Source organism: Staurois parvus, unplaced genomic scaffold (assembly GCF_062004578.1).
Source record: "Staurois parvus isolate SC_StPar_1 unplaced genomic scaffold, SC_StPar_1.0 ptg000013l, whole genome shotgun sequence".
Taxonomy (NCBI): Eukaryota; Metazoa; Chordata; class Amphibia; order Anura; family Ranidae; genus Staurois; species Staurois parvus.
This window is the reverse complement of record NW_028317809.1, coordinates 5,810,775-5,828,514: the sequence shown is the minus strand read 5'-3', so window position 1 is coordinate 5,828,514 and position 17,740 is coordinate 5,810,775. Positions and strand designations below refer to the sequence as shown.

The 17,740-nt window shown below is 42.1% G+C and overlaps 1 protein-coding gene across 3 annotated transcripts in view; it reads left to right on the top strand.

Annotated features, from left to right (window-relative positions):
- SLC20A2 (solute carrier family 20 member 2) overlaps positions 1-17,740 on the top strand; it is a 143,148-nt gene that overhangs the window by 67,807 nt on the left and 57,601 nt on the right. For all 3 annotated transcript variants that reach the window (XM_089675386.1, XM_089675387.1, XM_089675385.1), the window contains exon 2: positions 10,086-10,651. In XM_089675386.1, coding sequence (XP_089531512.1) covers positions 10,363-10,651 — 289 coding nt within the window. In that variant the 5' untranslated portion in view covers positions 10,086-10,362. The remainder of the gene's footprint in view (positions 1-10,085; positions 10,652-17,740) is intronic.

Below are 17,740 nucleotides of genomic sequence, written 5' to 3'. Positions count from 1 at the left end.
CCCCCTAATCTACACGCAGCTCCCCTCTGCTCTGTCCGGGATGAGCTCTGCTTTACACCAATGCTACACTAACTGATCGCTGCCCTGCATGAAGACTGACAGCTCGGGGAAGACACTACTTCATTCTGTATGGAGAGAGAGAGGAGCTGCTCTGTGCTGATACACAACCTGGATCCACAGGCTTCCTACAACACTGCATCCACAATCAGACCCATCACATCTCAGGATCCTATGCCATATGTCACATCACACATCTCTTCTTTTACTCATTGTTATGTATGTGTGTGTGTATGTATGTGTGTGTGTGTATATATATATATATATATATATATATATATATATATATATATATAGTTAGCCTGGCTGAAAAAAGACAAGTCCATCCAGTTCAACATTAAAAAAAAAAAAAAAGTTATAATCCTACACCCACAGTTGATCCAGAGGAAGGCAAAAAACCCTGCAAAGCACGATCCAATTTGCTCCTGCAGGGGAAAACATTCCTTTCTGGTCCCCCGAGAGGCAATCGGATATTCCCTGGATCAACTTTACCTATAAATATTATTAACATATAATAAACCCTGTATAATATAAAAAATATAAAATTAGTGCTATATGTGTATTTGTGTGTATGTATATATTGCAGTCATGCTGTGTGTATGCGTGTTTTTGTATATCACACTGCTCAAAAAAAATTAAAGGAACACTTTTTAATCAGAGTATAGCATCAAGTCAATGAAACTCCTGGGATATTGATCTGGTCAGTTAAGTAGCAGAGGGGGTTGTTCATCAGTTTCAGCTGCTTTGGTGTTAATGAAATTAACAGGTGCACTAGATGGGCAAAAGTGAGACGACCCCCAAAACAGGAATGGTTTTACAGGTGGAGGACACTGACATTTTTTTCCCTACTCATCTTTTCTGACTGTTTTTCACTAGTTTTGCATTTGGCTAGGGTCCGTGTCACTACTGGTAGCATAAGGTAATACCTGGACCCTACAGAGGTTGCACAGGCAGCCTAACTCCTCCAGGGTGGCACATTGTGCTATTGCCAGAACAGTCTCAAGACCATAGAGAAGATTCCCAGAGACAGGCAGTTACTCTAGGAGCAAATATAATATAAATAGGTGCTACATTTGCCCAAACAATAAACTTCATATAGTGCAATAAGTACAAGATAAGTGCCACCTAAGGGATATCTCAATTTTGGTCCATGCAAAACATGAATATGATGACAACGTTTGTAACTGTCCCAAAATAGAGTATTAGAAAATTCCACAGAGGTTCAAAATATGTGAAAAAATATAATATATAAAAAATAAATGTGACTGTGATCTTCACCACATGTTCATAACTGTGAAGTGTAGATGACTCACTCACCAGATCCTTTGACCCCAGTTATGGTGGTCAAATACGCCTTTGGTTATATAGGGAACCACCCTTTCTTGTTGGTTTCTCCATTTTTCTACCTCTAAATCTCCATGGATTAGAGCCAGATATAAGGGATTCTAATAGGTTTTTCCAGTAATCTACTTTAGGTTGGTTTTAGTTATTCCTCCCCAAGGAATGCAGTCAGCCATTGAATGTATCAGACAAGTGAATAGCTTATCTAAGTGTAGTAATTTTAATAGGAATCAAAATCACATAGACAAAAATATTGTACAGGTGCTTGTAAACCAGCACCAGTGTTTCAGGTATATGTTTTTTTAAAGATGGCCGCTTTGCACTTCAAGCCTCTCTTTCACTTAGCTATTCCCGGACCTGGAAGTGGTGCAATGATGCTCCGACGTACGTTTCGCCCAAAAAGGCGTCTTCAGAAAGTCACTAGTTACTCTAAGAGAGCTGGACAGAGCCATAGAAGGTCCTTTAACCTATCAGAAGGACTGGTATATGCTTTGTGTAAGGAGGAATAGGATGAGCACTGCTAAAGCCCTGCAAAATGACCCCCAGCAGGCCACTGGTGTGAATGTCTCTGACCAATCAAACAGACTTCATGAGGTTAGCCTGAGAGCCTGATGTCCTCTAGTGGGCCCTGTGCTCACTGCCCGACACCATAGAACTCGATTGACATTTGCCATTGAATACCAGAATAGGCAAGCCTGCCACTGGTGCTCTGTGCTTTTCACAGATGAGAGCAGGTTCACCCTGAGCACGTGACAGACGTGAAAGGGTCTGGAGAAGCCATGGAGAACATTATGCTGCCTATAACATCGCTTAGCATGACTGTTTTGGTGATGGGTCAGCGATGGTCTGGCGAGGCATATCCATGCAGGGACGCACAGACCTCTACAGGCTAGACAATGGCACCCTGACTGCCATTAGTTATCGGGATGAAATCGTTGGACCCATTGTCAGACTCTACACTGGTGCAGGGGGGTCCTGGGTTCCTCCTGGTGTAGGACAATGCCCGGTCTCATGTGGCGAGTGTATGCAGACAGTTCCTGGAGGATGAAGGAATTGATACCATTGAACGGCCCCCACGCATGCCTGACCTAAATCCAATAGAACATCTCTGGGATATCATGTTTTTGTTCATCCAATGCTGCCAGGTTGCACCTCAGACTGTGCAGGAACTCATTGATACCCTGGTCTAGATCTGGGAGGAAATACCCCAGGACACCATCCTTCGTCTCATTAGGAGCATGCCCTGATGTTGTCAGGCATGCATACAAGCATGTGGGGGCCATACAAACTACTGAGTACCATTCTGAGTTGTTGTAATGAAATTTCAACTAAATGGACTAGCCTGCTGCATCATGTTTTCACTTTGATTTTCAGGTCACCTTTGAATTCAGTCCTCTGTAGGTTGGTCATTTTCATTTCCATCAAACGATGGGGCATCCTTACATTCCTAACACATTACCCAGTGCATATCAGTATAGATATCCAGCATGAGATTTTTTTCCCATTGAGATCTCCTGTGTCTTCAGTGTTCTTATAATTTTTTTGAACAGTGTATGTATGTATAGATCTATAGTGTGTGTTTTATATATACATACATACATTACATGACTTGTATAATTAGGGTTGCCAGCCATCAGTCATTTTACAGACAGTTTGTAAAAATCAGTGATTTTTGCAACTGTCTGTGGACATCAGTGGCTGATTATTTGTAATGCTGTGTTGACCTTTTGTAAGTGTAAACCAGTCAAACTACTTGTTCTTGGTATTGTCAGTGTTTCCATCTTGTGTTTATACTGTTTAAATATTGATTGTCTTAGTTTTTAATGTCATTTTCAGGTTGTCAGTAAAAAAAAAAAAAGTACTCCATCAGTAACTTTTCCATTTTTTGTCAGTAAAAAATGTTGCAGGAGGTTGGCAACACTGATATAGATATATATGATCACGTGATGTATGTGTGTAAAATATATAAAAAAAATCATGCTTTATTTTTGTGTGTATTTAAAATATCCACTTACTGACCACCTCCCGTAGAAATACGGCGACGGAGTGGCCCTCCTGTGCCTGATCATGTATCTAGTACGTGATCCTACACTTCCAGGTAGGGGGGCTCGTCGGCTGTTCTGTGATTGGACACAGCACAAGCCGATCAGCGGGTGCTGGCCATTAATTATACCGCTGGCACCCACTGATCAGCAAGGAGGAAGACAGGGCAGAGCTCAGCCTATATATATATATATATATATATATATATATATATATATATATATATATATATAAAGCATAGTTCTGTACTGTCAGTGGGGATGTGCTGGTTTTTGTTTCCCTGAAAAGCAAGGAATAAAAACTGGCACATCTCTTTAGTGAAAGCATCTCGCAGTACACGTTTAACCCTTTGATTGCCCTAGATTTTTAACTCCTTCCCAGCCTGTCATTAATACAGTTATTGTTTCCAACAAAGTGTCAGACTGCTCACCATACTATCACAGTTCTGCTATAAGTTGCTGATCGCCGTCATTACTAGTGTTTAAAAATACTAGTATTGGTGTATTTTTTTTTTTTTTTTTTACCAAAAATAGCAGAATACATGTTGGCCTACATTTGTGAAGAAATTAGATTTTTTTGTTTTAATTATATCACAAAAAATAAAAAAAAAAACCCAGTAGTGATCAAATACCACCAAAAGAAAGCTCTTTGTGTGGAAAAAAAAAATATTAATTTAATTTGAGTACAGCGGTGCGTGACTGCATGATTTGTCAGTTAAATTAACTCACTGCCAAAAAGCAAAAAATGACCTGGTCATCAAGAAGGGGGGGGTAATCTTCCAGCAGTCAAGTGGATATAATGTAAAATATAATTTCTTGTTTCTTTTCTTTACATATTCATCATGTTCATGTATGTCTTTGTGTGTGTGTCTGTATAGTTTTCAGCCTTACCTGAGAAACCATCGATCCCGGCACTGGGCATAGAGATGAGTGAAGGAAAGCTGGCCGCACATAGTGGTGAACGCATACTTAGGCCACGCCCACATATGTAAACGGTGTTCAAACCACACACGTGAGGAATTACCACGAACGTTGGAGCAGAAGCAACAATTCTAGCACTAGACCTCCTCTGTAACTTTACACTGCTAACCTGTAGACATTTTTAAAGCATCACCCATGGAGATTTTTAAGTACCGCAGTTTCACTCCATTCCACGAGCGTTCGCAATTTTAAAGCTTGATATGGTGGTTATCTATTTATTCGCCGTAACATCGTCTTTAATATTTTACCAAAAAATTGGGGTGTATATAGGGGTTTTTGTTGTTTTTTTTAATCAGTGTATTTTTTCCCCAACAATATATATTAATTTTTAAAAACTGTGCATTTCGGACAAATGCATTTTGAATTTTTGTTTTCAGCACCAGAATTTTCATTTCGGTGCTTCACTAGTGTGTGTGTGTGTGTGTGTGTGTGTGTGTGTGTATGTAAGTAGGTGTGTGTGTGTATACACAAACTCATACACTGTTGCACTTATTCTTGTACTGCTTTTATATAGTGTGTAGGTGTGTATATTAATTTTGTTTTTGGGTTGTTCAGTATGTTCAGCTATAAAGACCAACCAAGAGCAGCTAAGATGACAGATTTGTGAGGGATTTGCATGTGTTTTCACACCCACTGACATCAGCCCAGGACTTTGACAACTGGCTAAAGGCAGATAGAAAGCATTGCTTAATAAAAGTTCTCCATTTATTACAAAATCATTCAAGTGTATCTGGGACCAAACACTAGGCCACATTGCCACCTAATCCAATGCAATGCATCTTGTAATAGTGCACTTACACCTGAGCATAGAAAATTGCAGGGTGTGGGCATTTTAGCGTGAAAAAAATAAAAATGTTTTACATGTGTATTCAAGCTTGAGGCGTTTTTGTTTTTAGCCAGTGAAAAGCACTAGAGGGAGGAGATAAGTTCTTACAGGCCAAAAATTGTCTGAAATATAACTACACCTGAAAAAACATTAATTCAAGTGTTTTCAGATGTTCCTATTGAAGCCTATAGGGCCCAAATTTGCTTCAAAAGTAGTTCTGCAGCTTTTGGAGCATCAGGCTGCATTAACACTATAGGCCAGGGGCGGAATGACCATTTGGAAACTCTGCCACTGCCCAAGGGCCCAGGGTCAGTAGGGGGCCCCATGAGATGCCCATGGTACCTTTTTTATAGGCTTTTTTGAGTTTGGGCAAGGACACGGGCCCCATGATCCCCTATTTCCTGGGGGCCCCATGAGTTGTCAGTCCGCCCCTGACTATAGGGTTTCTTAAAAGTAATTGATTGTAAAGGCAAATTTTTTTTTTTTTTTTGTTATTACATAACAAACATGTCATATTTACCTGCTGTATGCAGTGGTTTTGCACAGCCCCATTCCCCCTCTTCTCAAGGTCCCCTGCCAGCGCTCCTGGCCCCTCCCTTCTGCCTAGTGCCCCCAGCAAGCAGCTTGGTATAGGGTCATCTTAACTGGCTTGCTGCCAAGCTGCTGCTCTGTATGTCTGTGGCTCAGCCTTGCTCCCTCTCTCTCCTCATTGGCTCACTGGCTGTGATTGACAGCAGCAGGAGCCAATGGCTCCCGCTGCTGTCTCAGCCAATGAAGAGGGAGAGTCCCTGGAGAGCCGAGACTCTTGTTGACATCGCTGGATCGAGAGGGGGTTCAGGTATTAGGTAGGCTATGGAGAGAGCTGCACACAGGTGTGGGTTTTTTTTATATAATGCATGAAGGTAATAAAAAAAAAACATAGGGCTGGACAACCACTTTAACACTTGCATTTCCGAAACGTGCTTGAAATACATGCTGCAGTCACGTTGCCATGCATTGGTAATGATGCCCCAAATGTGCATCAGATGCAGCAAAACGTGACACTGAACACTGAAAAAAAAAAGGCGTATGAGCTACTTTGGCAGCTGTGTAGTAGCCTGTTGAAACGAATGGACTGCCCTATACATGTGCTCAGCGTTATTTTGTGCACATTCACGAAACGCTAAATACAAATACAGCCTCAGGTTTCAAACTACGGACATCTGTGTGCTCCTATCTGAACAGGCATCATTGAAATACATGGGATTTTGGATGTTGAGCATTTCGGAGCCTTGATCTGCCATACCCTTAATTGTGAATGAGGCCCTAAAGCTGGCCTTTAATTACATTTGTTCATCTTGGAAGTGGGGAATCACCCCAGTGATCACTGTAGCTACAGTGAATGCTGCAGTCCTGATTTCAAGTAAATTGTGCCAGCAAGATGTATGGATACTTTCTTACTTAGGGTGACAGCACATAGTTGAGGTGCATCATTGTTACTGTTTTCTGGCACTCCTGAGTTGAACTAAAAGCAGCTGTCCCGATGTACAGTGCGCTAGTACATTTTGCTGTAGTTCTCAAAATAAAGCTGTGACAATCAGCTGCTGCTGGAGCATTCACACATCCACAGGAAGTTTGTACATAGAGTCTACAGGATGTGCACAGAATGGGGAGTGAAAACCTGTACAAAGGTCCATGTCACGCTGGGGATTTTGTGGTGGTTACAGAATAGCTTTCCTTGGTGATTTTGTTGCTAGGAAAATATGAATGGCAGTCAATGAAAGGTATGTCATTGAAATTCCAAGTGATTTCTCGCTCCGTTGCTAAGCAATTGACTTTTTGCAGCATTTGGAGTTAGCAACAGGATTACCAGCTTTAGTAACTACTCATATTATCCAATGTAGCTTCTGATGACCATGGCACAGCAGCAGGTTGTAGTTACTTAAGTAAGCTTTGCAGTCAAGTACATCCGCTCTGTGACTAGCTACAGATCACCTGAGAAAATAACCAGTGATTTGTAAAAATCTGTGCTTCAAAGTTGCTGGTGTGACATGGTCCTAAGGGGAGAATTGTAATTATTAAACAATAGGAAATAATTTTATTTTACTTGCAGTACTCTGCAAAATGAAGTATTCATTTGTGGGATATTAGTTCTGCTTCACATGTGTTTTGAGTTCAACTTTTGGGTAGGTTCCTTAAAATTGACCAGTAGTATTTGTGATCTCATGAAAAAATGGAGACCTACAGGGGTGTGAAAATAGTTTTAAAAAAACTACTTGTCCAAAGGACTAAACTGGAGATCCAATCTACTTGTCCCTCATGACAATCTACTTGTCCTGATAAAAAAAAAAAATCAACAATTCTATCCTGGCAAAAATTTTTTTTCCATTAGGCAGAGGTACTTTTAAAACGCAAAGGGCTTTACGGCAACTTAAACTGGTAGAAAATGTCTTAGAACCCTTACAAAAAAAATATAATTTTTTTTTATTTTAACCCCTTGGCGCCAGCACCTCCTGACCCTTTAAGGGTTTCAGAAGCCAGGAGGGAGGGTGGGGTTTAGACGGTCACATGATTGGAAAAAGGTCCCGATCGAAAGAAGAGATCGGGACCTTTCCGTGAGTACCGGACGTGTGCTGGGAGCGCCCAGGGCGCACGCTCTCAGCATTTTTTTTTTTTTTTTTGTTTAATAGAACGCAAATGTGCGGTCGCTCGGTGTCTAGGACCAGACGCCAGGAGGCCGCACATTTGCGTTTGGCCGGCGCCAAGAGGTTAAGACAGAGGCCATAGAGAATACATTGGTTGGTTTTGAAATGTTGTGTTATGTAATGCAGTATTTTCAAATGGAATTTTTTGAAGAAAATACACTTACAAATTTTAATGCAAAAAAACACAATACTAAACTAAATTTTACTATCCATCCACTTTTTCACAGCTTTGCAGATTACCTTAGATTTACAGAGAAGGTCTGGTGCTAGAATTATAAAAAAAAGTATTTGACGGTGAGAGCTGACAATGGCACAGTAACAACACAAGTGTAAATTGGTAAAAACATTTAAAAGCAAGTGTATATAGTTCATAGTGTAGGCACTACAGGTAGCTCCCCATAGAGTGAAGCAGACTATGTAGAAATATAAGAAAACAAAAGGGGACGCCAACCTAAATGCAGTATGTATGAAAAGTTTATTTGTAATATAGCCAAATGGCTACTCACAAGAGAAATAAAGTATACAGGCGTTGGAACATGAGCAGAGTGTATCAGTGTACATGGATGAGATCATTTGTTTACCACTGGCAGGGGTGATTACAATATTCATGTAAAGCCTTTATCCCAAAAGGGGAAAAAAAGTTTGTTGTAATTGATTATGAAGTGTGAGTTGGAGTTTGGCGGTGGAGTGCTTAGTAACATGTTACACCCTTAATACAGACATAACATGTTGCTAAAGGTAGAGCCTTCAACTTCCTGGTTTTTCTCTGGGACAGGAAGTGAAGAGAAATGTCGCCGATGGTACATGGACAAATTCAAAAATAACCTGGCAGGGATTTTAACCCTTCCCCTTTTCTATCCAACAATTGGCTATAGGTATACTTTAATGTATGTAGATATAGGCTTCTGAAGTGTGGCATTTGTATAGGAGCTAATACTGGGTTTAGCTACACTTCATGGAGGGGGACACTTCAAAGTTTTCATCTGGCAGATTATGGTCCCTAGGATCCATGGGGGAAGGGACAGTTAAAGTAGAGGAAAGGTTTGCTTTACCGCTATGTAGATGTTAAAGTGGTTGTAAAGGCAGAAGGTTTTTTACCTTAATGCATTTTCTGTCCGCTAGCCTTTCTAAATACTTATCTGCCCAATCTCGATCCAGCGCTGTGCCTGAGAGCATTGGCTCTTTTCGCTCTCTCTCCTCACTTGACTTGGATGGCAGTAACGGGAGCCACTGGCTCCAACTGCAGTTAATCACAGCCTATGGGGAGAGAGCAGGAGGCGGGCCAAGCCACACAGTGTGTCTATTGACACACAGAGCGTAGCTCATGATAGAGATTTGAATCCGTCAGTAATTTTGCTTGATAAGAATGCATCACATTTATTACAGGATTCTACATAGCATTGACCATGTATTCGGTGATTTACATACTGTGCATTCCCATCAATCCCTTTGCAAGGAGCTCACGGTCTAATGTACCTACCTTACATACATACATACATACACATACTAAGAACAATTTCGGCAGAAACCAATTACCCTACTAGTGTGTCTGTGGAGTGTTGGAAGAAAGAGTGCCTGGAGGAAACAAGCGCATGGAGAACATGCACGCTTTCTGCAGATTGGGGTTTGAACCAAGGGTCCCAGTGCTGCAAGAATTAAGCTCGAACTACAGTGTGCTTAAAAGCCTGTTAAACATAAATTTTAGCTAACAAATGATAGATCCTCCTATCTTACATTGGTATGGACCGACTAGTGTAGTCATTGTGAAGAAATTCACAAAAAAGCAAATGGTGAGTACTAATAAAACTAGGTGACTGACTCACCCTTTAGTGATTTAGTGACTTTGTTGCATAATGTATGTATTGCAGCATGGGTTTAAGAGACTGAATCTTATTGACCTAGACATTTATGTAATGAGGATAATATTGATGCTGAGATTTATTTTTTACCAGACAGTTTTTTTTGTTTGGGGCCAAGAAGTACTAAATTTCAAACACGCTTATGTAACAAAGCCCGGGTCTTATAATAATCTTATTTTTGCTCCTTTTACGTTTGAAATGTCACATGCTACAGCTCAGCTCCCTCTAGCAGATTATTTCCCAGTGGTTTTTTTTGCTTCCATTTTTAAATAATCTTCTTTTTTTTTTTTTCCAGGAAAGAAGAAAACCAAGCTAACTCATTTTGGGAGAAAAATATGGAATGCATTTTACTGTTGACTGAGCACACCCAAAGAAACTTTGACAGTACTTTTAAAATCCTCAGTTAGCAGTTTGTTCATTCTCTTGAACACCAACTAGCAGTTTCCAGATCGAGCTGATCTTTGTTTACATAACTTCGCTCGGCACAAGTTCTTTCAATTCTCCTATAGTTTACTATTTATTACATTTCTTTTCTTTACTTTTGTCACCGTAAGGAAAAACAAACCGCCAAAATGGTTCTGGATGAGTACTTGTGGATGGTTATTGTTGGCTTTATCATAGCCTTTATCTTGGCATTTTCTGTGGGTGCCAATGATGTGGCTAATTCATTTGGCACAGCCGTGGGTTCTGGAGTGGTTACATTAAAGCAAGCTTGCATATTGGCGTCAATCTTTGAAACAACGGGTTCGGTGCTGCTGGGAGCAAAGGTTGGAGAAACTATCCGAAAGGGTATCATCGATGTGAACCTTTACAACAACTCGGTGGATTTACTGATGGCTGGGGAAGTTAGTGCGATGGTTGGTAAGTAACATATTTTATGTATAAATACAGAATTTGTTTGTAGTTTTGTCCTATTTTTTATTTCAATTTACACATTTGTAGACTACTGCTGCTTAAAAAATATAATATTTACGTGTGGTACCCTTTTTTTTTTTTTTTCTTTTTTTTTTTTTGTGCCAAATTGTTCCAATACAGCAAGACTCTTGTCCCCCTTGGCAGCATCTTTTGGATGACTTTGTTTAAAGTGGAGGCCCAGCCAAAAGACATGCCAGTAATGCTTTTTGGGGTCATGGACATGGAAGTTTTTGCAAGCCTATTCATAAACTGTGTGAAAACTGGCAGAATTGCAGTGATTGTTATAGTTGCTGCAACTGAAATCCTGTTATTTCATAGGTCGTTAGGCATGCTCGGGGTTCAGAAATAGGCCATCTTATTTCATTAGATTTAAGATTCCCTTAAAGTGGTTATAAACCTCTGAAATAAAAAAGAAACGGGTCCCTCTATAGCGTGTATTAACTTTCAATTCTAAGCACCAAGCGTGATTTCTATCTCGTCTCTATGCCCTCTATCTACAAAGTCAATTCTTATTTATCCCAACACCACACATATCTGGTTATCCCAACACCACACATTTTGAAGAAGGAACCCCCCCCCCCTTCCTCCAGAAGGTAATTGACAGCCTATGCTGTGCATGTTTCCCCATGACACTGTTTAGAGGGAGTGTGTCATTTCCCTCCACTTAGGTCTCAGATTCTACTCTGCTCCCTACTTCTTGAGTGTGACATCATATCCCCGTCCCCTGCCTTTCAGACTGAAAAATAGCCTTTGATCAGGCTATTTTAGAAGGCTGTAGAGAAGAGAGGGCTCCTGCTGCTGTCAGTCGAATCTTGTGAGAAGGGAGTGGGGATGGAGCTGAGCTGTGGTGTCTGTCTTTATGGATGCGCACAGCCCGGCTCAGGAGTGAGCCTGTTGGTGTGCTCCCATAATAAGCATCTCGCTTCTGGGGACAAACACGGAAGTGGAGGAGCAGAGAGCGCTGGCTAGGGACCCCAGAGTAGGGGGTTTGGGGCCACTCTGTGCAATACATCTATGTAATGTTCCCAGCCAGTATTCGTTGTAGAAGCGAGAGGTACTTACAGCTGCAAAGCAACCCTGTCACTACAGGGTTGGAAGTGAAATATTGCTAGTCTACAAAAGGAGGTGCCACATATTTACTGTATCTTTCTGGATACCTGTGTGTTACATTTGTCTGTTGTTCTTTCTTATCTGTTTTTAAAAGAATACAAAAAAAAGTGCAACCCTCTTCCTCCCCACCATCCCCTACAGTTATAAAATAAAATAAACATGACCTTTTTATATCTTTTTTTCTTTAACCACCTCAATACTGGGTACTTTCACCCCCCCCTTCCTGACCAGGCCAGTTTTCAGCTTTTAGGACTGTCACACTTTGATAATTACTCAGTCATGCAACACTGTACCCATATGACATTTATTGTTTTTGAGACAGAGCTTTCGTTTGGTGGTATTTAACTTCTTGCCAACCGCAGATAGCTGAATGACGGCTACACTGTGGCCAGCCATTTCTGGGAGGGCGTCGTATGACGTCCTCCCAGAACGCGCTCTCCTCCGCGCCCCCGGCGATCTCCGTGATCGCTGTGTCCTAAGGACACAGCTGATTACGTGATGTGGTAAAAGGCCAATCACAGCGGCCTTTTACCACATGATCAGCCGTGTCCAATGACACGCTGATCACGGGGAAATGCAATTGCTGGTTCTCAGCTGCACTTTTCTCATGCTGTCAGAGCGTGAGGAAAGTACTGCCGAGAACCGGCAGTTGTCAGAGCAGGGATCGGCACTAATCATCAGGGCACTGATGATCAGTGCCCTGATGATCGGTGCCCAGCAGTGCCACCCACCAGTTCTGCCCACCAGTGCCGCCCAGGAGTGCCGCCCACCAGTGCCCATAAGTGCCACCTACCTGTGCCACCCACCTGTGCCCATCAGTGCAGTGCTGCCAGTCAGTGCCACCAGTCAGTGCCCAGCGGTTGTGCCAGTCAGTGCCTGGCATTTGCGCCAATCAATGCCTAGCAGTGCCGCCAGTCAGTGCCCAGCAGTGATGCCAGTCATTGCCACCTATCAGTGCCCATCATCAGTGCCGCCTATCAGTGCCCTTCAATGCCGCCTATCAGTGCCCATCAGTGCTGCCTCATCAACGCACATCAGTGAAGGAGAAAAATTACCTGTTTGAAAAATGTTATAATAGAAACAAAGAAAAAAATTTTTTTTTCACATTTTTTTGCACTTTTTTTGTTTATAGCGCAAAAAGTAAAGTGCCCAGTGGTGATTAAATGATAAAAAAAAAAAATGATAAAAATTTCATATGGGTACAGTCTTGCATGACCGCGCAATTGTCAAAGTGCGACAGCGCTGAAAGCTCAAAATTGGCCTGGTAAGGAAGGGGGTATAAGTGCCCGGTAGGCAAGTGGTCAATCACTACTGGGTTTTTTAACTTTTTTGCGCCACAAACAGACCGCAAATTTGTAAAAAAAAATTTTTAAAAATGTGTTTTTAGTTTCTGTTCTGAAGTCTACAAGCTATGGTACCAATCATTGAAAATTGATTACACCTGATGTACTGATGGCCTATCTCATTTCTTGAGGCCCTAACATGCCAGGACAGTACAAATACCTTCCAAATGACCCCTTTTTGGAAAGTATACACCCCAAGGTATTTAGTAAGGGGCATGGCGAGTTTTTTTGAAGTTGCAATTTTTTTCCACAATTCTTTGGAAAATTAAGAAACTAAATAAAATGTCAAGTAATTTCTCACACACAGCACAGGCATACTTGCAACTACACCCCATAACACATTCTGCTAATCCTCCTGAGTATGGCAATACCCCATGCGTTAAACTTTTTCACAGCATAGCCGCATAAAGAGGCCCAACATCCAAGGAGAACCTTCAGGCGTTATCCACTTTAAGACCAGGCCACCTTCTGACACTTTTTGTTTAAAAGTAAAAAGCAGTATTTTTTTAAAACCTTGAACCCCCAAACATTATATATTTTTTATCAGAGGTCATAGAGCATAAAATAGTGGGTCACATGGTATTTGCACAGCAAAAATATATATATATTTTTTTTTTCCTAAAGCAATTTTACACACTAGTGCAAAAATACACTTTAATATATTTTAATGCACACAATATAATACCACATTTGTTTTGTAAAATATAAAATATGGTGTTGCACCGAGTAAATAGATGCCAAACATGCCATGGTTTAAAATTGCGCATGCTTGTGAAATGGCGCCGAACTTCGGGAATTAAAAATCTCAATAGACCATGTTTTATTGGCCTTTACAATTTAGCGTTAGAAGAGGACTGGTGCTAGATTTATTGCTCTGACGTTTGTGGCAATACCTCACATGTGGTGCAATTGCCGTTTACATGTACGTTCACCTTTGCACAGGGGGACAGGGCTGCTTTGAATTTCTTATTTATTGCTGAGCACAGATTCACTGACAGAGGTTTTTGTGCACTTGTACATCGTTACAGATGTTTGCCCACCGGCAGACGTGACAGATGTTTCTGTTGTGATTGGAACACTATTGCAGTTTACACTGTGACCTATGTTGATGGGACATTGGTATACTGGCACAGATGTTTTGTGCACTGGCACAGATGCTGATGTGACACTTGGACAGGGACAGATGATGGTGCTTCATGTACTGTGTGGGGATGGCAGCAATCTGTGTGTTCTTTGCATAGCTGAACACTAAAATCATCAACTATGCAGAGAGCTGTCACAGGCATGCAGCATTCCCCCACCCCACACTGAGCTCGGTGGGTAAAGCCGACACAGCTACATGTGTGTCTGTTTACACTGAATGATGGCTGTGATTGGACACAGCCTTCACATGATCGGGAGGGCCAATCACAGCGCCCGTATCCTGATCTGTGATGTGCCGTGTCTGACGGACACAGCCATCACAGGAGCGCGCCACCCGGCACATGTTATGAGAGCGTTCAGGAATGTCCTCACAGAACTGGAAAGCTCCCACCTGGCCGTTTATGTGCAGTTGCTGGGTGGGAAGCAGTTAAAGTTGCATTGGTTCTGCTTGGTTACAGCTAATTGTTTTTAATCTTTAATCCAGAGGGTTGCTGGGCATACAGAAATTCACGATAGTAGCCTGTGCTACACATAGTCAGTGCTGGTCTCTTCCAGGTGCTTCTGGAGAAACTTGCCCGCTTATATATTTAAGACTGGCAGTGGTCTCTCACTCTGCACCTCTGCCACTCAGAGAATGTCTTGTATGTTTTCAGTGAATATAAGGGGTTCTCTGATTGGAAGAAGCACACCTAGTGATGTCATTCACCCCTGCTCTCTTCCTCATCCAGTGAGAGAACACTTTGTATTCATTGGAAAGAAAAAAAAAAAAAAGATAAAGACTTTTCCTTAATAATGGAGGTGCCAAGCAAGCAACCCCCTGTATGTGTTCAGAATGCAGACGGCAAGTTGCTCATGCAGCATCAAACGACACTGGGTACACTGTGTCATTGGTTCTGACAGTCTGCTGAGTTAGCTTTGTTTGAGTTTTTTTTGAGTGTGTGTGTGTGTGTGTGTGTGTGTGTGTGTGTGTGTGTATATATATATATATATATATATATATGTATATGTATATGTATATGTATATATATATATATGTATATGTATATATATATGTATATGTGTGTGTATATAAAGTAGTGAGTGTACAGCTTGTATAACAGTGTAAATTTGCTGTCCCCTCAAAATAAACCAAGACACAGCCATTAATGTCTAAACCGCTGGCAACAAAAGTGAGTACACCCCTAAGTGAAAATGTCCAAATTGGGCCCAATGTGTCAATATTTTGTGTGGCCACGATTATTTTCCAGCACTGCCTTAACCCTCTTGGGCATGGAGTTCACCAGAGCTTCACAGGTTGCCACTGGAGTCCTCTTCCACTCCTCCATGATGACATCACAGAGCTGGTTGATGTTAGAGACCTTGCGCTCCTCCACCTTCCGTTTGAGGATGCCCCACAGTTACTCAATAGGGTTTAGGTCTGGAGACATGCTTGGCCAGTCCATGACCTTTACCCTCAGCTTCTTTAGCAAGACAGTGGTCATCTTGGAGGTGTGTTTGGGGTCGTTATCATGTTGGAATACTGCCCTGCGGCCCAGTCTCTGAAGGGAGGGTATCATGCTCTGCTTCAGTATGTCACAGTACATGTTGGCATTCATGGTTCCCTCAATGAACTGTAACTCCCCAGTGCCGGAAGCACTTATGTAACCTCAGACCATGACACTCCCACCACCATGCTTGACTGTAGGCAAGACACACTTGTCTTTGTACTCCTCACCTGTTTGCCGCCACACACGCTTGACACCATCTGAACCAAATAAGTTGATCTTGGTCTCATCACTCACTACTTGTATAACAGTGTACATTTACTGTCCCCTCAAAATAACACAACACACAGCCATTCATGTCTAAACCACTGGCAAAAAAGTAAGTACAACCCTAAGTGAAAATGTCCAAATTGAGTCCAATTAGCCATTTTCACTCCTGGTGTCATGTGACTCGTTGGTGTTATCAGGTCTCAGGTGTGAATGGGGAGCAGGTGTTTTAAATTTGGTGTTATCGCTCTCACTCTCTCATACTGGTCACATGGCACCTCATGGCAAAGAACTCTCTGAGGATCTGAAAAAAAAAGAATTGTTCCTCTACATAAAGATGGCCTAGGCTATAAGAAGATTACCAAGACCCTGAAACTGAGCTGCAGCATGGTGACCAAGACCATAGAGCAGTTTAACAGGACAGGTTCCACTCAGAACAGGTCTTGCTATGGTTGACCAAAGCAGTTGAGTGCACGTGCTCAGCGTCATATCCAGAGGCTGTCTTTGGGAAATAGACGTATGAGTGCTGCCAGTATTGCTGCAGAGGTTGAAGGGGTGGGGGGTCATCCTGTCAGTACTCGGACCATACGCCGCACACTGCATCAAATTGGCCTGCATGGCTGTTGTCCCAGAAGGAAGCCTCTTATAAAGATGATGCACAAGAGAGCCTGCAGACAGGTTGCTGAAGACAAGCAGACTAAGGACATGGATTACTGGAACCATGGCCTGTGGTCTGATGAGACCAAGATAAACTTATTTGGTTCAGATGGTGTCAAGCGCGTGTGACGGCAAACCGGTGCGGAGTACAAAGATAAGTGTCTTGCCTACAGTCAAGCATGGTGGTGGGAATGTCATGGTCTGGCGTTGCATGAGTGCTGCCGGCACTGGGGAGCTACAGTTCATTGAGGGAACCATGAATGCCAACATGTACTGTGACATACTGAAGCAGAGCATGATCCCCTCCCTTCGGAGACTGGGCCGCAGGGCACTATTCCAACATAATGACCCCAAACTCATCTCCAAGATGACCACTGCCTTGCTAAAGAAGCTGAGGGTAAAGGTGATGAACTGGCCAAGCATGTGTGCACACATAAACCCTATTGAGCCTATGTGGGGCATCCTCAAACGGAAGGTGGAGGAGCACAAGGTCTCTAACATCCACCAGCTCCGTGATGTCGTCATGGAGGAGTGGAAGAGGACTCCTGTGGCAACCTGTGAAGCTCTGGTGAACTCCATGCACAAAAGGGTTAAGGCAGCGCTGGAAAATAATGCTGGCCACACAAAATATTGACACATTGGGCCCAATTTGGACATTTTCACTTAGGGGTGTACTCATTTTTGTTGCCAGCGGTTTAATGGCTGTGTTGAGTTATTTTGAGGGGACAGCAAATTTACACTGTTATACAAGCTGTACACTCACTACTTTACATTGTAGCAAAGTGTCATTTCTTCAGTGTTGTCACAAAAACGTGAGGGGTGTACTCAGGTGTGTGTGTGTGTGTGTGTGTGTGTTGCCCTGTACATGTATATAGTGGATAGAGCCATTTAAAATTCAGTCTTGCTATCCCAGATACCGTATTTTTTGCTCCATAAGACACTTTTTTTCCCCCAAGTTGGGTTGTCGGTCAAGGGCACAAATTAGCACAGTGACTTTTTTTCACAGGTGTGCGATAGCTAAAATTCTGAAA